This window comes from Phalaenopsis equestris, unplaced genomic scaffold, assembly GCF_001263595.1.
Source record: "Phalaenopsis equestris unplaced genomic scaffold, ASM126359v1 Scaffold000002, whole genome shotgun sequence".
Classification (NCBI taxonomy): domain Eukaryota; kingdom Viridiplantae; phylum Streptophyta; class Magnoliopsida; order Asparagales; family Orchidaceae; genus Phalaenopsis; species Phalaenopsis equestris.
Window position 1 is genome coordinate 72,310,678 of NW_018164444.1, and position 23,301 is coordinate 72,333,978.

The 23,301-nt window shown below is 37.8% G+C and overlaps 1 protein-coding gene across 2 annotated transcripts in view; it reads left to right on the forward strand.

Moving 5' to 3' along the window:
- LOC110031371 (uncharacterized protein slr1919) overlaps positions 1-23,301 on the forward strand; it is a 123,723-nt gene that overhangs the window by 96,157 nt on the left and 4,265 nt on the right. For both annotated transcript variants that reach the window (XM_020734544.1, XM_020734552.1), the window contains 2 exons: positions 1,022-1,092; positions 22,142-22,289. In XM_020734544.1, the coding sequence (XP_020590203.1) occupies positions 1,022-1,092; positions 22,142-22,289 (219 nt within the window). The remainder of the gene's footprint in view (positions 1-1,021; positions 1,093-22,141; positions 22,290-23,301) is intronic.

Consider the following 23,301-nt stretch of genomic DNA (forward strand, 5'->3'; position numbering starts at 1 on the left):
TTTATTTGTCTTTGTAGTTCATCTTTTTATTACCTTTCACATTCGCAAATCAATCTAGGTTATTTTCTACAACCGTGGCCTCCAAAGGGCCTACTCCCATAGCCTATCTACAATGATTATGCACACTTTTCTTTCAAAGATTGCCACTCATTGTCAGAAATATCTCGTTACAGTAATTTTTTTTTTACCCAACACTTGCATCTATAAAAAGCTCTTGAAAGATTTAAAAGAAAATGAACTTCAACAGCTAGGACATTTAAAGTTAGTGTTTAATGGTTATACACTAAAAAAATTATGGAAAATTCTGATAAGTGTGCCAAGTATATGTTCGGAAGGTGATTACGCACTTACGAAACACTTACAAATCAAAATGTGCTTTCTAAACCTTGAATTCCTGGTAGCTTAGGCATGATTTGCAGCTGGTTTTATTGAAGTTTTTGACAAGGGAGAAAGGACACAAAAGTTTGTCGCATTCACTAATGGTAAAATTATCCCCAAGTATCCCAAATTATTACTTTCACGCATAGGATGGCTAGATTTTCTAATGCTTGAACAATTGTATTAGGAATTCTTATTATTTTTATTGTCGTTTCTTCTTGATGTTGATGCTAATTTCTTTTCCGCACAATTTCTCCGCTTTAAGATTCTCGGATGTAGAGTTATATCTTGGTTTTTCCATTTATTGTTTGGAAAAAAAAAATATAACTTTTACGCTAAATTTGGAAATGTATTTTTCATTCAATTTGATAATATTGTTTGATGTTAAAAGTTATAACTGCATTCTTTGCTACCCCTTTTATTCATGCTTATCTAAACAAATTTATGAGAATTTATTTGAGGGTCTGTATTTGGTCTACACGGTATGCTTTAAGTACAAAACATTGATTTAGATTGCTTCTGCTTTTCTCGGTAAGTAGGCCAAATTTTCTCTTATCCTGTTAAGGTTTTATTAATATATTTGATTAGGGGATAGGTTATCTAACGTTATCCAGGTTCTTAGTTGACTTTTTATATTGACCAGGTCATCTTCAACAAGAGAAGGGAAATCCAATGGATGAAGATATTACTATTTCTGAAAGTAGGATCCCTTAGGTAAGCTTTAGATGAATTTGTGGTATCTCACAAAAAATTATGTTTTGATTTATAGTTTTTGTTGATATATGTATAAGAGTGGATCACATGGGCCCACCCACAGTTTAGGAAACAGTGGGTCTGTTGCTACATTTAACGGGGAGAAATTATTCTCCTTTAATTATCCATTAATTTGTTTTTATTTCTTTCCTTATCATGTTGATTTGAATTTCCCTCCAATTGTATGAGGTTTAGTCTGAGCCGGATATATTTGTTATTTTTTTGTTTTAGTTTAATGAGAAAATTAGAGTTTTTCCTCTAAGAAAGTTCCTGCGCAGTTCCACACTTTTCAATATTGGATTCTTTGATTTGCCTTACTGTCTGCTTTGTTTAAGGTCTTCTGTTGCTGCATTCAAATCTTGTGCCAAATTTGCCCGAATGACAACTGTAGGTTCTGAAACATCATGAATTTTAAAAAACGAAGTGCTTGGTGTATGTTGATGGCTGATCCATAGATACCAACTTGATTTGTATTTTTAGTAAGATTAGTTGTCTTTTCTAATACGCTCAAAATCTGTAATAATTTACCTTTTTCAGTTTGAATGGAACCTTTGGCCATGGGATGACCTAATATATGCACTTGACTGATAACAAGCATTGTATAACAATTGGAACTTGCCCTGTAACAGGCTATAAAAATGCACTCGAATTGAAAACCCAAACCAACAGAGTCAAGCAGATCAGCTTCATTTGATTTTGGTACTTTTCAGATTTGGAGCTTTATAGACTGGGTTGGCTGCGTTTGGTTCAGATGTTCTGTTTAAGACAACTTAGAAGAACCAAAGCTAAACCTAACTTTGATGTGGACGTCTGCCTCCTTCCCATAACCGGTCCAGACTGGTTGTTTCCTGGTCGGCTCGGGAAATTCTTAATCCCTTGAGCTGGCCAGTCTTATAAGGCATATTTGCTACTTTATTTATGTTGCTAGTAGGGTTAATTATGTTGTTAAATGTGATTTCTACACTTTTATTTGGTTTATACATAAAAGATAGCTTTGTCTAGTTTTCCCTTGCTGGAGTACTATCATGTGATCTCTCTAAGGTGGTGTTTCTATAACCTGATGGGATCTGGGTGGAGAACTCTCTCGGACATCCAAATACCCCTTGCGCCGCCAACCCTTGTTTCCGACTTGTTGTTTCCGCATCTAGCCTGTTGTGCAGTAGCTGGTTGTGCCAATTTCAGCTGTCACCATAGTTTCTCCATTTATCTCTCATCTTAGAACTCTCCTAATTCACCTCCTTTATCTTCTCACACCTAGAACCCTAGATTGGTGTCAAACTTGGTTGTACATAAAGCATTTTGCCATTTGATTAGAAGCGCTTGATTGCTTTTCAAACATTTAAGCTGCATAACTGTAACACCCAATTTTGACAATTTCAAGGTATATATCCAAATTTCACATTCCTCAAAATTTTACCAAAGCAATTTAAAAAACAATTTTAAGGTATATATCCTAAATTTCATATTCCTCAAAATTTTACCAAAACAATTTTAAGGTATATACTCCAAATTTCACATTCCTCAAAATTTGACCAAAGAAATTAAAAAAAAAAAAATCTACGCATTGAATCAGCAATTTGATATATAACACTATTCATGAATTTTAAATGGATGAGAAGATATAAAATTATAAAATTATAAGTTTAATTAACTTTAATTAATCCTAATTTCCCTTAATCCCACATCTTTGCCATTCAAAGCCGAGTTTCTTCGCACTTAGTTGCGCATGTGTCAGTCGGATCTATCAAGCGATGCAGATTTAATGGGAGTAACTTAAATGTCGCATTCTCCTATTCTTTCTCCCCCATCTCTCGAATTTGCTCGACTGAATAGCAGGGCAAGCCACTGGACCTGTAGGGAACCGTAAGCAGCATTTAAGTGTTCTAAGGAGAAATCAAATGGTAGGAACCTCTCTTTCACGATATTTGAGACATTCATTTTCTTACGCTTTTGTTTTGGCGTTTGGCACGAACTGGTGCACTTTTTCGTTCAATATCACTTTAGTGATAGACGGTATAGTGCCAGAAGCTGCGAACTTGATTTTATATTTTGGATTTGGCTATCTGTAGGAAATCAGTCAAGAGAAGTGGAAAAAAGATAGGAAGGAAAAAAATTGATGCAGGGCTCTGGAGGGCTGAACTGGCTGAAGAGTGCAGAACCAGTTCAGCCTTGTTGTTGTTTGGACTGGCCTGGATTTCTCGCCCAAATGGAGGGGCTTCCCCCCTCCTTGTTATCTATTAGTATATATATGTTGTTTTGGCTGTTTAGGGTTCAGTTTTGCTGAGATTTTACAGTCTTCGACGTCCCGTTTTCACTTTCTGGGGTTGTATTCGATGGTGAGAATGTGCTCTAGTTGTAACTCGTCCCAAGGTGGTTTGTATCCTCTCTTTTTCTGCTTGTTGTCGCTGCTCTTGCATCCCTTCTCTCTATCATCAACTATTCCCCTACAGCTTCCCTACTTCCAGCTGCCATCATTAATTCCCTACTAGCTTTAATCTTGCCTAACACACTTTTCCACTTCCCTTCCCCACCAACAACCTTATCTCTCGCCTGTTACTGCCACAAGTTCCTTCAGCCTTTCTTGCCGCTGCCACTATACACCTTCAGTGTCTCCTACTATTCCACCAACCCCTCTGTCGGTCGTTTTATCCTTCGAATGATCGTCGTTTGAATTTGTGATTTAATTTAGATAGATGAGGTATGATTTTAGTTTTTAGAAAATTATATTTTAATTTTGAAAAGTGAGGCCGAGCGGACCTTACATATTTGATACTTTAGATGACTGGGCAGTACACTATTCCTAAGGATATACATACAACTTCTTGGCAGGCTTAGCCACCTAAACTAAAAGATTTGTGACATTCGTTTGGTCTGCGAAACCTTTTTGTAAGCCGACAAGTTCCCCTATTTAATACAGGATAATAAATAGGGTTTATTTTAAACTAAGTTCTTAAGTTCTCTATAGAGGCAAACCCCTATAGTTAATTACATCTTAAATGACCGAAATCACTTAAGAATACTCTCGATTAAAATCAGTGATTTTGCCTTCAAGATTGCAAAGTTTAGGTTTCCCAAAATAAAATATGAGAAAATTAGAGGGGGGAAGGCTCAAAATATGAACAGTTATTTTCAGGAGTCGACGGAATGAAAGTAGGGGATGTCACAAATTAAGGGAGAACCCCGGTGGCTTCCCAACTATCTTATGATTGGACCTTAACTCTAAAGAGACATCCTACACCTCGTCGTCGTGGTCTCGATCGGCGCCCTCAGTCCGCTTGCTTCCACGCTCTGCTTCTTGGAAAGACTACTCTAAGCTCCTTAGCAGATGTATTATAAGTTCAGTGTTGTGGTGTGTAAATGTATAGTTATTGGGTCAATGGCTCGCTACGAGGACCCTCCTAAACCGGGTGTCCTACTGGCCTCTAACCTAAAAGTCTCCTGCAAGTCTGTAGAAACAACATGAGTTATAAAAGGGAACATGCTATGAAATGCAGTAAACAATAGTATTGCAGGTATGAATTATGTGTATACGTGGTAAAGTGCGCAATAACAAAAGTAAACGTTGTAAACGTAAAACAAACCTGTATACCCTACTTCCAGCTCTTGAAAAGACTTGAGAAAAAGCGGTAGAAGATCCACAGTAATCCGAGAAAGAAAATCGTTGAATACACGAAGAAAATTCGAAGAAAAGAAATCACAAGTGCTTTACAAAGATTTCGAGAAAGCCGTAGGAAAACACATAAAAAATTTGATTTCGATAAAACCATAGGAAACCACATAAAAAAAATTCAAAGAAAGAAGGAAAGCCGTAAGCATTCGGGTCGGGCTAGGCTCAGAATTAGGTATTCTCGAGGGACTTCGAAGGCAACTATCGGTCACCCGTATATATAGAGTCCGAAATTCAACTAGAAAGTTGTCCTACTATACCAATTTAGGAGGGCACTCCTTAGCAGGGCTCTCCTTAGCCCAATACCGACGATTGACAAGTGGACAATCGAATTATATTGTTTAAAATGTATATTTTAGCATGCGTATAGGCTTCATGCATACAAGAAAAGTAGTGTCAATTTTGGTAGTCAAAATATTTTTAAAAATTGCATATATGTTCTTATCATATATGTTCTTATGATTTTTATATAAATATGATTGTCCACGAGTCGATCGAACCATCGGGCCGGGACCACCAATAACCTAAGAAGGCAAGGGTGCCCTGCTAGCCTGGTGTCGGTGAATAGTATTGTCATCCTACACTTCATCGGGTCCCTGGATTGGGTCCGTGGATTGGGTCCCGATGTCGTAGGATGAAACATTATTCCGCTCTACCACTGAATGTCTTTATCATCAAGGCCTAATATCCAAAAACGATCGTCCACTCACAACCTTGCTTGATGGTTTCATATATAGTCAGGGTTATATACGCCCACTTATGTATCGGACATAAACATCTAAAACCCAAATCAAGAAGCAAGGAAAGTGAACCAAAAAGCAAGAAATGGAAAAAAGAAGGAAGGCTAACTCACCTCCAAAATCAATTTAGGAAAGAAAAGCCAAAGCGGTAGGAGAGTTAGCCTAAAGCATTCACCCGATGAAACTCCTCGAATGAGCAATGAGATGGGCACACTCCCCGATGCTAGCCAGGAATAACCCCAAAATGCACAATTTCCAAAATGCACAAAAATGCACAATTTAGAGACCTCCAAGCTATTCTCAAACCTTTCTCAAATATCAAAAGATTTTCCTTTCTCTGTTTCTTTTTTTCTTTTTTTTCTTCTTCCTCTTTTTTTTTATTGCAATCAATTCAGCCCGCAGAATTGGGCTCTGAAACATCTCCAAACATTTAACAAATCAATCTTAAAAGGGGGCATTTGAATTCTCCCAAATAACAAGAATCAAAATATTTCATTTCACCAACTTGAAAGCATTTAATTCCATCTCGAACCAAAAGCTTCCAATGCCATACAAACAACATACAACTTCTTGGCAGGCTTAGCCACCTAAACTAAAAGATTTGTGACATTCGTTTGGTCTGCGAAACCTTTTTGTAAGCCGACAAGTTCCCCTATTTAATACAGGATAATAAATAGGGTTTATTTTAAACTAAGTTCTTAAGTTCTCTATAGAGGCAAACCCCTATAGTTAATTACATCTTAAATGACCGAAATCACTTAAGAATACTCTCGATTAAAATCAGTGATTTTGCCTTCAAGATTGCAAAGTTTAGGTTTCCCAAAATAAAATATGAGAAAATTAGAGGGGGGAAGGCTCAAAATATGAACAGTTATTTTCAGGAGTCGACGGAATGAAAGTAGGGGATGTCACAAATTAAGGGAGAACCCCGGTGGCTTCCCAACTATCTTATGATTGGACCTTAACTCTAAAGAGACATCCTACACCTCGTCGTCGTGGTCTCGATCGGCGCCCTCAGTCCGCTTGCTTCCACGCTCTGCTTCTTGGAAAGACTACTCTAAGCTCCTTAGCAGATGTATTATAAGTTCAGTGTTGTGGTGTGTAAATGTATAGTTATTGGGTCAATGGCTCGCTACGAGGACCCTCCTAAACCGGGTGTCCTACTGGCCTCTAACCTAAAAGTCTCCTGCAAGTCTGTAGAAACAACATGAGTTATAAAAGGGAACATGCTATGAAATGCAGTAAACAATAGTATTGCAGGTATGAATTATGTGTATACGTGGTAAAGTGCGCAATAACAAAAGTAAACGTTGTAAACGTAAAACAAACCTGTATACCCTACTTCCAGCTCTTGAAAAGACTTGAGAAAAAGCGGTAGAAGATCCACAGTAATCCGAGAAAGAAAATCGTTGAATACACGAAGAAAATTCGAAGAAAAGAAATCACAAGTGCTTTACAAAGATTTCGAGAAAGCCGTAGGAAAACACATAAAAAATTTGATTTCGATAAAACCATAGGAAACCACATAAAAAAAATTCAAAGAAAGAAGGAAAGCCGTAAGCATTCGGGTCGGGCTAGGCTCAGAATTAGGTATTCTCGAGGGACTTCGAAGGCAACTATCGGTCACCCGTATATATAGAGTCCGAAATTCAACTAGAAAGTTGTCCTACTATACCAATTTAGGAGGGCACTCCTTAGCCCAATACCGACGATTGACAAGTGGACAATCGAATTATATTGTTTAAAATGTATATTTTAGCATGCGTATAGGCTTCATGCATACAAGAAAAGTAGTGTCAATTTTGGTAGTCAAAATATTTTTAAAAATTGCATATATGTTCTTATCATATATGTTCTTATGATTTTTATATAAATATGATTGTCCACGAGTCGATCGAACCATCGGGCCGGGACCACCAATAACCTAAGAAGGCAAGGGTGCCCTGCTAGCCTGGTGTCGGTGAATAGTATTGTCATCCTACACTTCATCGGGTCCCTGGATTGGGTCCGTGGATTGGGTCCCGATGTCGTAGGATGAAACATTATTCCGCTCTACCACTGAATGTCTTTATCATCAAGGCCTAATATCCAAAAACGATCGTCCACTCACAACCTTGCTTGATGGTTTCATATATAGTCAGGGTTATATACGCCCACTTATGTATCGGACATAAACATCTAAAACCCAAATCAAGAAGCAAGGAAAGTGAACCAAAAAGCAAGAAATGGAAAAAAGAAGGAAGGCTAACTCACCTCCAAAATCAATTTAGGAAAGAAAAGCCAAAGCGGTAGGAGAGTTAGCCTAAAGCATTCACCCGATGAAACTCCTCGAATGAGCAATGAGATGGGCACACTCCCCGATGCTAGCCAGGAATAACCCCAAAATGCACAATTTAGAGACCTCCAAGCTATTCTCAAACCTTTCTCAAATATCAAAAGATTTTCCTTTCTCTGTTTCTTTTTTTCTTTTTTTTCTTCTTCCTCTTTTTTTTTATTGCAATCAATTCAGCCCGCAGAATTGGGCTCTGAAACATCTCCAAACATTTAACAAATCAATCTTAAAAGGGGGCATTTGAATTCTCCCAAATAACAAGAATCAAAATATTTCATTTCACCAACTTGAAAGCATTTAATTCCATCTCGAACCAAAAGCTTCCAATGCCATACAAACACAACACTACACCAGAAACCCAACAAGTGCTCACGGCCAGAGGCAGCCAAAAGGGCAAAATCGAGCCCAACATAAGGGAAATCACAACCAGGTACTCTCGGGTGGAAGCAGCAGAAGGACTACCAAACAGCTGCACAAAGGAACCAACAGACACAAATAAGGACTCTCAGGTAAAAGCGGCAAGAGGAGCCACCAAACCCAAACAAATAGCCACAAGCTCAAGGGTAGGGGCAGCCAAAGGGGAAGCCACTAGCTAACACCTATCACAAACAAGAGAACACAACGGGGAGGCTCACGACCAGGAGCCGCTAGGAGAGAACACTAACCCCACACCCACACCCACACCCAGGAATCAACAGGAGAACTCACGACCAGGGGAAGCAACACAGGGCCCCAAAACAAGCTCCAAAAGCTTCAAAACAAAAGAGAAACCATGCATTTATATCTCGAATAACAGGTGAGCAAAACCGAGCCCACAAAGTAGAGTCCAAATAAGCCTCCCAGAAATCAAATATTAGTTGCATGTGTTTCGAACAGAAAGAGTAGCAGGGAACAAAAGCCAGCCCCCAAAACAAGTTCCAAAAGCCTCAAAAAAAAAAAAAAACCAAATATTGCATTCAACGTATATTTTGAATAGAGAGACAGCCGTAGGGAACAAACTCAAGCCCCAAAGCCAAACCTCTAAAAGCCCCAAATATTGAATGACAGCCATCTGAACATGACCCATGTTAATTTTGGGGGGGGGGGGGGGGGGGCACAAAACAAAACCCCCAAAGTAAAATTTCCAAAAGCCTCAATGTTAAACCAACACGGCGAAGAAAACCGCAGCCCAGGAGGCTAAAACAACTCTCAAACCTCAACTTCAAACCAACACAGCAAAGAAACTTGCAACCCAGGAGTCTAAAACAACCCTCATGCCTCAAAAACCAATATTTCATTCAACATGCTGTTCGAACAGGGGGAGTAACAGGAAACAGAACTAAACCCCCAAATAAAATTTCCAAAGAAAATTTCAGCATTAAATCGTTTCAGCTAGGAGAACAGAGAAAACCGCAGCCTTGCAAGACAAAAATGACCTTCAACCTTCAATATACAGGTACCAACATAATGAGAAATACAAAGAAAGAGCCTACACATGCATAAGGACGAAGTCATGCTCTTTCCTAGAAATCTAGATTTCTTTAGCTGGATGTCATGGAACATTTAAAACATACCCAGCAAGCTCATTAACATGCTAATAACCAACAGTAAACCAAGCATGAGATATCAATGAAGGTAAACAGCTTTTCTACATATCTTCCTGACCCAACTGCATGAAGTATTTAAATTAGAGCCAACAGAGAATGCAAGGGCTTCCTAAGGCTTTAGATCCTATGGGTACTCGACTCGAGTTTCGTCGCGTTGGTTTTAATCAGCTCAACTAAGTGTTGAGGATTTAGAACCAGTTACATGAAATTGCGAGGAGTCAATAAGTGACTCAAATTTCTAGTTGGTGCGGGTCCCAGGCTAGTTTTCTAAGAGAGTCGGTAGGAAACCCTAAGGCTAGATTTTAGCTCTAAGAAGAGTAAGAGACCTCACCAAAAATGAGGTCAACACCCTCCATCTTTATCTGTCATTGTCGCCAACCCAGTGCATCATCTCTTGCCCTTGTCGCATGTCCCTTTGCCCTAACCTGTTGTTGTTGCCATCCCTCACAACACCTACTGTTGCTAAGGCAAGCCACCTCCCGCACTCCCTGTTGTTGTCATCACTTGTTGTCCAGCCGATGTTCACCACCATTGTCCTTGTTCTATGGGACAGTTTGAGCTTGTTTGTAATTTATTTTCTGTTTTGATGAGTCGTCTCTGTAACTATTTGAATTTTAGTAATAATTATTTCTTTTTCATTGTGATTTAGGTAACCCTGGTATCAATTGATATCAAAATTTTCGTAACTCTAGTCTTATCATAGGGTTTACCAACAAGTGGTATAACCAAACCATCTCCACTAAAATTTTTCTTTCCTACCACCAAATAACCTTCTTACTCATGCCAACAAGAAGGTACAGGTCCGAATCTACGCGGGAGGAGATCCAACGAGAGCTCCCTCGTTTTCAGTTGAGGCTTGTTGAGTTGGATGATAGAACCCAGGGAGAGGTTACTATCAATTGTGATAGGAGAGTCGAATGGGAGAAATGGACAAGGATTTGAATTCATTCCACAGGGATGACTTCAGTGATGAGGAAGACAGGTCCCGACACTTTGGAATTCGGTATCAGTGGAGGCTAACAGAGAATGCTACATATGGAGGACACAGGGATTTTGGGATCAAAGTGGACTTATCAGAGTTCGATGGAGGTATGGATCCCGCAATTTCATCAAATGACTACAATCAGTTGAAAGGATCTTCAAGTTCAAAGAAGTGTCAGAGGATAAAAAGGTGAAAGAGCGTCTCCTTATGGTGGGAAAACTTGTAGAGACAGAAAAATAAAGATGGTGGTGACATGATTACTAGATGGGAGAGATGAGGAAGGAGATGTAGAGAAAATGCCTACCTCATACAGATATGTTTATAAGACCCCCATCACCTACAATAGAGAGACCTATCAGTGGAGTTTACTATGCAGTTGGATTAGCTGCAGATGAAGTGAGTTGGCCGAGTCAGAGTAACATACCATAGCCTATTATTCAAGGGGCCTGAAGCTAGCTATCAGTAACGCGGTGCAATCGCAACACTATTGGTCATTGGGAGACATCCAAACCTTAGCTTTGAAGGTGAAGAATCATCAGAAACAGAGCAGACCATCACTACCATTAAGACAGCCACATGTGGTGGGAGACATAAGCAGTATCACGCCTCAGGGAGTTGAGAAAACTTGTTTGGATAAGAACATAACCACTCCAAATGAGAAGCTGAAGAGAGTAGCATGTTAACTACAGTCCCTGCCCCAAAATACTTTAGATTCCATGGATTTGGGTTTCTTGAAATGAGAAAGAAGAGAAAACTTAAGAAAAATGTTGTAGATTAAAGGGAAAATTAGAACTACGCACATTTTGTGTATCCTTACAATATTTAAACTTGGAGCTAATAACAAACTTCCAAGAAAAAGACTTAAAAATCAGCCCACAAAATAACAAGAAATAAAATCAAGAAAAATAATAATTAACTCCTAAGATTAAGCAACAAACTTGACTCAATTAAATCTAGACTCAATAAGCAGTCCTAAGCATATATTCCAACACTCCTCCTTGCTTTAGGAGCTGCGAACACCAAATTTCTGTCTTAAAAACTCAAACTTGCTGATTGAAAGTGACTTTGTAAATAAATTTGCCAACTGATCTTCAGATTTGCAGTAAACCAGAATCACAAAATTTTCTTTCTGCACTTCTCTTAGAAAAAATAACTTGATGTTGAAATGCTTAGTTTTCCCATGAAACACAAGATTATGGAAAATACAATTGGCAGCTTGGTTGTCAACAAAATTCTCAGTACTTTCTTTTTGCTCCAGATTGAGATCCATTAAAATTTTTCACAGCATATTTCCATTCTTCCTCTTGGGAGAATTATCATCCAAGTTGTCAGAGAAAGGGGAGCTTATCAGCTTCCCACGGAGCAGTGAATTGTAGTCTGATTTAAGAGAGCCCGTCCTCTCAACTATTCTGCCATTGTTCTCTGGTGTGAGAATTGTTGTAGTTGCTTCAGCTGTCTTTCTTCATTGATCTAACTGCACCCTAAGCCTCCTTAGCTCAGCCTCCATCTTTGAATCCACTGCCTGAGCAGCCTCAAGCTGCTGCAAAACCTTTGTTGCTTTCTTGTTATTTTTTTCAGCCTCCCCATTGACAACATGTAGTCTCACTGGTGCTACTTGTTCTGCAGCTTTTGCTCTATCAGCATCCAATATAGCTGCAACATAATTCTCTTGATGCTCCCTGTCTCTCTTGAGCTTTGATTTTAGCTGTTCATTCTCATCCATAAGCTTTGCCCATAATGCTTTGCAGCTGTGTCTCCTTATCCAAGAGGTTTGCTTTCAATTTTGTGACTTCTGTAGTAGCCTTTATCAGCCTCATCTCTGAATTAAATTGGCTCTCCATTGTCTTATCCATTTCATCTTTCAATTCCTCATTCATTCGCGACATGGTTGGGAGTTATGTTTCCATACTCAAAAGGCAAGCTTTAAACTCTAAAAGTTCTGCAGTTGTTTTTTGTAAGGTTGACTCCAGTTCTAATTCCCTCAGCCCTGCATCAACTTTCACATGCTCGGTCATCTTAATTGCTGATTGAATCTTCATAGTGCTTTCATTTTGTTCCTCATGCATTGGATTGAGTGAAAAACTTCTCCTGCCATCTTAACTTCAAACATCTTTTCTCTTGTAGCATCCTCTATCACACAGGCCTTCTCCATGAATATCACTTTGAATCCCTTTTCTATTAATTGACCAACACTTAGCAAGTTTTGATCAATATTTGGTACATAGAGAACATCGGTGATTAACTTGGTTCCTGAACAGCTTGCAGTGGCTACGGTGCCCTTTCCTTTATCTGCAATATATTCACCATTACCAATTCTGACATTCTTGGACTCGATGCTCTTCAATTCCTTGAACAACTCCTTGTCATATGTCATATGATTAGTGCAACCACTATCAATGAGCTAATTTTCACTTGTTTCATAACACTTGAAACAAGTTGCAACGAAAAGTTGGTCATCTTCTTCTTGATCTGCCACTTGTGCTTCATCTCCTTGTTGTTGATCTTTATTCTTGCAAATGATAGCTTCATGTCTGATTTGATCGCACTGGCTGCACTTTGCATCTGATCTTCTCCAGCATTTGAAAGGAGGATGGCCTTCCTTGCCACAATGTTGACATGGAGGGTAAACTTTTTTTATTCCTAATCTTTTATTTTCATTTTTGCTTTTGTTCTCAGGTGCAGAGCTTTGTCCACTTGTAGCTTGAAACTTCTTGTTCTTGGGCCACCTATTCTTTTCATCATCTTGATGCTTGACCGGTATAGCTCCTTCAACAGCTCATTCTTGCCTCATTACACGCCTCTGCTCTTGTGCTTGTAAAGTACTTAAGAGTTCTGTCAAAACAATCTTTGACAAATTCTTCGTGTTTTCTAAGGTGGTGATGGTAGCCTCAAATCTTTCAGGCCTCAAATCGGTGGTGATGGTAGCCTCAAATCTTTCAGGCACTGTTACAAGGATTTTCTGAACAATCCTTGAATCTTCCAGAGAATATCCCAATAATTTGATACGATTTGCTATGTTGATTAATCTGTCAAAATACTCCTTTGTGGTTTCTGTCTCCTTCATTTTTTGCAATTCAAAGTCACGAACCAAGTTTAACACCTGCATCCCTCAAATTCTTTCATCTTCTTCATAGTCGGATTTGAGATAATCCCAAATCCCCTTTGTTGTTTCCAACGACATGATACGAGTGAAGATAGTGGAGGAAACTGCAGCAAACAGGCAAGCTTTTGCCTTGGACGTCTTTGTCCTTTTCTCCTTTTGTGCTTTAATTTGTGCTACGGTGGGGATGCTACGGTGAGATTTTCAGGGAGAAGAGGAATGTCATAGTCTTCTTCCGCTACTTCCCAGAGATCCAAAGCTTCTAGGTATGTCTCCATGCGGATTGCCCAGATCTGGACCCTATGTCCATCAAACACTGGTGGAGCAACTGAGGAAAAACTAGTAGCTTTGATCTCCATTGCCGCTCAAACTCGCACACAAGTCCCTTAAGAAGAGATCTCTGATACCAAATTGTTGGTTTCTTGAAATGAGAAAGAAGAGAAAACTTAAAGTGTTGGTTTCTTGAAATGAGAAAGAAGAGAAAACTTAAGAGAATTGTTGTAGATTGAAGGAAAAATTAGAACCACACACCTTTTGTGTACCCTTACAATTTTTAAACTTGGAGCTAATAACAAACTTACAAGAAAAAGTCCTAAAAATCAGCCAAGAAAATAACAAAACAAGAAAATAACAAAAAAATCAAGAAAAATAACAACTAACTCCTAAGATTAAGGAACAAACTTGACTCGATTAAACCTAGACTCAATAAGCAGTCCTAAGCATGTATTCCAACAGATTTGGGCTCATCACCTACACTTTCTTAACAAGTCAAGTTGTGTCTTTTACCGAGCAGGTTGCAGTGGAGGAGGTTAGCGAAGAGGATGCAGCTAAGAAACAGGGTGAGGTGTATCATCTTCAACCGGATGAATGATCGAGATGCTAGTGGTTCTACGGGTCCTACAGACTGAGGATGTGAGTGATCCGAAGTGGCTTCTCCACAACATATTCTACTCCCGTTGCACAATGAACGAGAAGGTATGCAGTCATCATTGATGGAGGGAGCGACAAAAAAGTGGCTTCAATGTAGATGGTAGAGAAATTGTGACTTATGATTCAGAGACATTCCCAGTCATATTCTCTGATGTAGCTGATGAAGAACACAGTTAACAATGACCAGAGGTGCCTAGTTGAATTTTTAACTAGGAGGCAGTTGCAAGATCATGTGTGATGTGATGTGGCATCCATTGATGCCTACCACCTTTTGTTGGGGAGACCGTGACAATTTGACCGTAGAAATCAACATGATGAATTTTGAAACACCTACTTCACCAAGGAGGGGATGCAGATCGTTCTTTCCTTTGACGGAGGTCGTGATCACAGGTGCCCTTGCTAGTATAGCAGTATCGGTGATAGCAGTTTTGGTAAGGACAGAGGATGATAGGACTGAGACATCGATTCCAGAAATGAGACAATCACGACAAAGAGCATTTTAGGACATCACATCGATACCTTATTTCGGATCATGTTGAGACAACTTTGGATTACTTCTGAAGGATTCAACAGTATATACGTGACATGCAGACCCAACTTAGATTCAAAATGGACCCCCAGCAGGGTGGAGTGATATGAATGTATGTCATCAAGTAAGAAAAAATCCTTAGGTGCTTTGGGGGGCGGTGCAGTTTCCACTGAGATCCATGTGTTTCTCATACCGTAGTAGAAGATCCTTCAACTCGGGAGCTTGCAGCAATTTTGTCACCGTCAACGTGCGTACAGAAGCTTCGACGAATGAGATCAAAGCTACCCCAACCAAAAAGACTGACGTAGGGCTCTGGAGGGTTGAATTGGCTGGAAAGCGCAAACTCGGTTTAGTCTTGTTGTTGTTTGGGTCGGCCGGTCCAAGGGGTTGGTTTTACCGCCCAAAGGGAGGGGCTTCCCCCGTTATAGTTATCTATTAGTATATATATGTCCTTTTGACTGTTTAGGGTTCAATTTTGCTGAGATTTTTGTTTGGACAGCTATCGGTGCCCCATTATTCCTTTCTAGGATTATATCTGATGGCAAGAAGGTGCTCTATTTGTAACTCGTTTCAAGGTGGTGTGTATCTTCTCCTTTTTCACTTGTTGTCGCTCCTTTTGCATTCCTTCTCTCTGTCGCCAGCTATTTCCCTGCACTTTCTCTGCTTCCAACCGCTAGCTTCAATTCCTTGTTAAACTCCTGCCTGAACACTTTTCCACTACCCTTCTTTGCCGCCAGCCCTCTCTTACTTGTTACTGTTGCAAGTGTGGTCATCCTTTCTTGCCGCTGCCACATTCCACCTCCAACATCTCTTGTTGTGCTGCCAGCTCCTCTATCTTTGTCTGACATTGTCATCGCCCTCTGTATCTTTTCTTGTTATTGCTGCCTCTTCCTCTATCCTCTCCTGTTACTGCCGCCATCCCTCCCATCATTTATTTTACTAATGTAAGCCCCTCCAACAGTCCTTGTTGATGTCTCACCGCTAACTAACTGCCCCACCCACTATCCAGCTGGTGTTCACCACCGTCGTCATCACTATCGAGAACTATTTATGTTTGTTTGTCATTTTTTTTTTGTTTTGATGAGTCATATTTGTAACCGTTTGAATTTTAGCAATAATATTTTTTATTTGTTACGGTTTGGGTTAACCCCGATATCAAAAATAGGAAAGCTTTTAGGGAAGATTTATGCAAGGAAGCCCGTTTGAGATAAGAATTCGTAAATAATTTTTCTTTGGGGTTAAATCACGAGATAAGCCAAGATTTCATGAAATTATAAATTTTAGGTTATTTATACTAGGTGGCGAGCTTGGCAAAACTCGTTTTAGTACTGCTTCGTCAATTCCAATGAAATAGTTTTGTGCTAATTTAAGAAAAATAACTCTGTAGGTTTTCATATGATTATGTGTTTAAAATTATTGCATCTAAAGTTTCTGCATATTGTGGATGAATAACTGCATATATTTTATGAATACAAATTTGATTACGATGCCCATATTTTTATTATGTTATAAATGTGATGATATGCTTATGAAATCATTTCTTGTAGGTATTTATTTAATATGATCCATGCATATGATATATGAAATGCTTATGATGAATGATTGTTATAGGAATTATAATTTAAGTAATATCACATGTGATATTATAGGCAAGTTGTTAAATGAATACTTGCATGTACGGATAATAGTAAATAATGGAATTTCAGACTCTTGGTATTCAGATGGAGACAAAACTCTAGAAGCCATTGAGATCATATAGCGACGGAATGTAGGGAATCGTTAGTGTCAGGGGACTATTGATAACTTTTATGTTTGGAGGGGCTCAACCTTTATTAATAGTTAATGTAACCTACGGGCCAGGTGACAATCTCATGATATAACATGACATAGAAATAGTTGAGACCTATGCGATTATAAGTGACACCTATTATTATATTAATAACTTTTATGAATATGATTATGATTACACGTGAATTGGTGAAATATATATTTTATATAGTTAACATGTTCTTTATATTACATATCTTTTTTTTTTACATGTTTTATACGATTATAGCATGTTGTGACATATGTTGTGGATATATGCACGAGTTACATGACATGCACATTAGTTTTTTCCATCTATAAATCTTATTTCAGCATTGATTATTTTGTGAAGCTTGTTGTTTCTTACTCTATGTTGATTTTCAGGAAATGGTGAGAAGCACTAGGGAGAGTGGTCAGGTGTGGCTTGTACAACTTTCACATTTCATAGTTTTAGGAGCTTGTATAGATTTTTGGGCACTTATTTTTATTATGTTGGATTTAGTAGTTTTGTATAGATACATTTATATTTTGGTGATTATTTTCACTCTTTCGAGTATATGTGAATGTGAATAAATTATGAAATAAAACATATCAAGTATGTTTGCGTTGATTAAGTTAGACTAATTTATCACTCATTGAGTTCTGATTCTGCATATCAAGACGACTATTCGTGAGAATTTAGTTTGACCAAATTGCTCGTCTCTGTCGCACTACAGTTGACCGTTAGGGCGATTGGGCATTTGAGTCGTGACAATAACCCTCGTTCATTGTTTGCATAATTTGTGCAAAGCCAAACCAAATCTAAAACTGTTCTTTTTCTTCAATTGTAATATTATAATTAGAAAATGTTATAAATATAGCAATTACAAAGATTTCACAAGAAATAAAAGTACCAATATAAACTGATGAATTTTACAAGCCATAAAAGGATAACTCATTTGAACCGGTTTGCTTGAAGCCTTGTGAATGCAAGGGAGTGGCTATAATTTTTTTTTGCATTTCTTACCCTGTTCAGTAAATAGGATCTGGAACCTCCTATCAAAAATTGCAAGAAGGCTTACATTTAAAGCCAAACCTAATTACTATTGGTTTGCTTAGCTTTATTTTAGGCTGGTTTGAGTTTGATGGCTGAGGTGCGACAGAGGTAGACAATTCAGTCAGACTAAATTTTCAAAAATGCTAATCTGGACTTACAGAATCAGGACTCAATAGATAATGAATTAGTCTAACTAAATTGCCGCAAACATACATGATACATTTTATTTCATTCACATATACTTGGAAGCAGGAAAATCATATTATCAAAACATGTATATCTATATTGAGCTGTCAAGTGCAACATAATAAAAGTACGTATCTAAAAATCTGCATAAACTCTCAAAATTGTAATGCAAAAGTTGTACAAATCACATTTGGCTACTCGCCCCGGTGCTCCATGCCCCTTCCTAAAAACAATATAGAGTAACAACGAGCTCGACAAAATAATCAAGGCTATAATAAGATTTTAAAGACGAAAAAAAAATGTGTATGCTCGTATGTAACTGCACATGTTTATACACAAGTTATAACATTGTAGAATCGTGTAGAACATATAAAAAAAACAAGTAGTGAAAAAGATTATGACTATTGGATAAAACATGTATATGATACATTCATAGTTGTAATAAGCATGTTCATAAGAATTTTCAATCTAATCATAGTAGTGTCACTTGTAATTGTATAGGCTTTAGTTATTTTCATGTCATGTCATTGGATCGTCTCTCAAGTTGAATGTTGCATTAACTATTGATGAAGGTTGTCCCCCTCCTCAATATAGCAATTATTAATAGTCTATTTGGTAACGGCGGTTTCTTATGTTCCATCATATCTGATCTCAATGGTTCCCAGAGTTTTGTTATTGCCTGAATATTATTTGAGAATCTCCACATTCTTATTATCTATGCTTGTCAGTGTTTATGTAATAGACTATTTATAACATCATTTGTGACAATTAAATCAAAGTCCTCAGACATTTCATATATCATTGACATGAATCATAGCAAATGAATGCTTACAATCAAAGATTTCATAAGCGTGTTTATCATATTCATACCGTAGTAAAATTACATGTATCGTAGGGGGGAATCAATTTACATTCATACATTTAATGCAAACTTCATCCACAATATACAGGAAATTATAAATGTTACAGTGTCAAACATGGAATCATATGAAACCCACAGAGAATTATTTTTCTTAAATTAGCACATGATCATTTTACCTGACTTAACGGAGCATCTCTACAACAAGTTTCCACAGTCTCGTATCGAGCTTGCCGCATCGTGCAAACAATATGGAAAACTTAAGCATCATAAGAGTTCATGAAATTTTGGCTTTGTGATTTAACTCATTTACAAAATCTTAACTCAAAAGGGTTTTTCGGCATAACTAACCCTTCTTCGATCCCGTTTATTCTTCTTCCCTCTTCTACCTATTCACTTAATACTCTCTTAACCTTGTTGTTTCGTGCTAAAAGCCATTAGAGAAGCCTACAAACTGAGTTCGTCACTTTTGACACAATTTTGTCTCCAATATTGCTACCAAAAATGGAAAATGCACTGATTTGTGGCATACATCAAAATGAAAACTTAAGAAATGAAATGAATGTCTGGAATAACATGAAAGAAGGTTTCCTACTCACTGATATCTCCCCTAAGCTTTGAATCATAGCCTACGCCTTCCAGTCCCGTCACTCGCCCGTGTACTACAGTACCCAAGCCACTGCTTACTTGTGAAGGAAAATTCTGGAGAGAGAGGAGTGGAACTTGGCATTTATTGCAATCCCCATCCTTATCTTAGCCGTTTGAGCCATTCTCCGGCTGAGAATCGCGAAATAGGTCGACTGGGAACAATAAAGATGCGAGAGATTATGAACTAATTAAGGTTTAATTAATTCAAATAACTCAATATCTATTATTTTTTTTTCTCCCATTCAGTTCATAATTCATATATAGTGTTGTGTACAGAATCGATCAATTTGTCATGTAGAATTATAAAATTGATTCGACCAAATTTTGGGCAATGCAAAATTTTGGTTTATTTTTAAATTGTCAATCTCTTTAATTTCTGACTTTTTGAGTTTACTTAAATGGAGGTATATTTCTATCGCATTTCTTCTTTTTTTTCCCATGTAGTTATATGTGAAAATCCTTTAATGAATCTTATGTAATATTTGACTAAACTAAGAAAACGACATATTTCAGTAAAATTCTTTGAAGTCGGTCATTCCAAAATTTTCATACCCTCTTAGGATTCGTAGAGATTCCTTGTCCACTAATAATATGCCCCAATAATGTAATAATTTGTGGTCAAATTTCATATTTTAACAATGCATCTAGTTGATTCTACCTCTCAATAGCTCCAATACTATCCTCAGATGTTTGGCATGATCATTATCAGTTCTTGAATATATCGGAATGACATCAATAAAAATAATGACAAGATGATCCACGTAAGGCCTGAATATTTGATTCATCAGGTCCATAATTACAGCATGAGCATTGTTTAAGTCAAAATTTATAACTATAAATTTATAATGACCATACCTAACCCCAAAAGCTCTCTTAGTTATATCTGTCTCCTTAACTTTGGCTTGATGATATCCTAATCTCAGATTTATCTGGAAAAATATGGCAACACCCTCTTACCAATCAAATATATCATTGATTTTGATTAAAGGATATTTGTTCTTGATTGCCACATTTTTCAGTTTTTTATAATCAGTGCATAACCACATAGATCCGCCTTTCTTCTTGACAAATAAAACTGGAGTATTTCATGGTCAATTAATTAGCCTGATAAAACCCTTATTTGCTAGTTTCTGAAATTGAATTTTCAATTTCTACAATTCCTTCGGCGTCATCCTGTAAGGAGGCTTGAACTTTGTAGCATTGCTGGCTATATATCAATGCCAAACTTAACTTCCTGTTTTGGTAGTAACCCTGACAATTCTTCAGGAAATATATCAGAAAATTTTTCAACATTGAAATGCCTTTCAATTCTTTCACATCTTTATGTAACATTTCTAATTTTGCCAGAAATACCAGTTCACCACTTCGCAAATACTTTCTAACTTTCATTGCGCTGATTATAGCTGATTGTGCATATCGATCGCATAAGATATAAAATTGCTTTGCATTAAATAAATTGAAGGCACTTAGAAATTTGTGGCATTTTTAACCTCAACTGATCTCTGAGGGCACTTAGAAATTTGTGGCGTTTTTCTTACTGAGCACTAACATAATGAAGTGCATATCTGGAACTATAAATGAATTTTGTCTCATTGCATGACTGACCGGAAAATGCATCGATTTGTGGTATACGTCAAAATGAAAACTTAAGGAAAGGAATGTATAGAATTGCGTGAAGAAGGGTTTTTTATTCACCGATTCCTCCCCAGAGCTTCAAATCGTAGCTTGCGTCTCTCAGATCCGCCACTCATCCGTTTGCTACAGTACCCAAGCCGCAGCTTACTCGTGAAGGAAAATTCAAGAGATGAGTGGGATGCGACATTTATCGTGATCCACATTGTTATTCTAGCCGTTCGAATCATCCACGATTGAGAATCACGAAATAGGTCGTCTGTGAATAGTAGAGATGCGAGAGATTAGGAATTAATTAAAGTTTAATTAATTTAATTAAATCAATATCTTATTATTTTTATATATTCCATTCTATTCATAATTCTTATATAGTGTTATATATTGAATTAATCAATTCTTCGTGCAAAATTTTATAAAATCGACTCAATCGAATTTTCGGGGAATGCTACAATATGGGTACATTTTAAAATTGTCCAACTATTTACCTGATTTCTCAAATTTTCGGTGTTATTTATATATTTATGTATGTACATATGTATGTATATATATGGGCCATTTACATGCATACCAACAAATTCCACTATGTGTTTACATATCTCACAGCTAAACTATACTTTTTCCATTTATACCACCAAAATCTTTCATATCACATAAAAAATACCACTATTAAGTTTTAAAATGTGAAATACACATTTTCATTCATAGGTAAGGTGACATGATAATAAAATTTAAGTTTAGGGGCTAGATTTGTATATAGGGGACTTGGGTGGTATGCATGTACGTCTTCCTATATATATTTCTGTTGTTAGTTTTGGAGTACCCACCTTCTAAGTCTATTTTTATCACATTAGTTGGATGGATTTCTGTTCTCAGGACATTTATTAGCATTGTCCAATTTCAATGGCTGGGTGGATAATCGTTCTAATTCTATTCTTATTTTATACCACTTCATGTATTTAATTTTTTTTTAAATGCAGAGTAGAGTCGATGGAGATTAACAGGAACGGAAGTAATGAGCTCGAAACCCAGAAAAGTGAGCATGATGTTTCCCAGCCAGTAAACCTGATCTTAAGGCTTCTACCTTCAAAGGATGGTGTTGTACTAAGAAGATTGATGGTGACAGCGGTATGTCTATTGAACTCTTCCTAGCTTGGCTTCCGAGAGCCTGCAAATTCTAAGTCAAGTTATATCTTAATTGCTTATCAGCTTACATAAATTTCATTTTCTATGCTTTTATTCTTTCTTCAGTAGTTGAATGTACTAGTTTCTGATGGTGAAGGATAATCACACTTTTTTTTCGTATGTAACGCGGGAAATCTGAAAGCAGGTGAAACGCTGTCGTGTCTGAAAGCGGGTGGAACTCATGTTTGCCTAGACCAGTTTGGTCTAGGCTTTTCCTTGTTGTGGAGTTTCTTCCGGTCCCTTAGGCTAACTCTTAGTTATCATATTATTATAAATTTACTTTCATGATGTGTTAGGGTTCATTTTCTTATGTGTTTGTTCGTGATAGCCGCTATTATGTTTTTTTTCCCGTCTAGAGTTGTATCCCAAGCTTGAGTGATGCTCTTGCTATATCTCGCTATCGAGGTGGTGATTATCCTTCCCCATCCCTTCCCCATCCTTCCCACATCACTCCCTGTCACCCGCCCTTGCTGCAGTTGCCCCGAACAATATCCCTTGGTTGTTTTCTTGTAGTTTCCCACCTTCCAGCCGCTTGTCCTCGCTCCTGCCGCCCCGAACAGCCATCCTTTTGATGTCCTGCAGTCCACCGGATCCACGGTCACTACTATTGTCATTCACCCCTGTTGCCTCCGTCCAGAACTGCCATTATCTGCTATTCTCCTTGTTGTTCAGCCATTTTTCTTGCTGCCACCGCCCAGGACAACAACCACACTTGTTGTTCCTGTTGCTTTACACTTCCCACTCGTTGCTACTAACATCCATTTGCTACCACCACACCTTTCAGCCCATTAACTATTCTTTGCTATCTCTCGGGAGGTCCAAACCCTCGTCGATCACCACAACCGCCCCAAGATCGACCCTAGTTTAAGTTTGTGTTGTCATTTGTTGCAATTTCATATTTCTATTTTGTTGGTTGTAGTTTTCTAATATTTGTTTTTCATCTCATTTAGTTAAC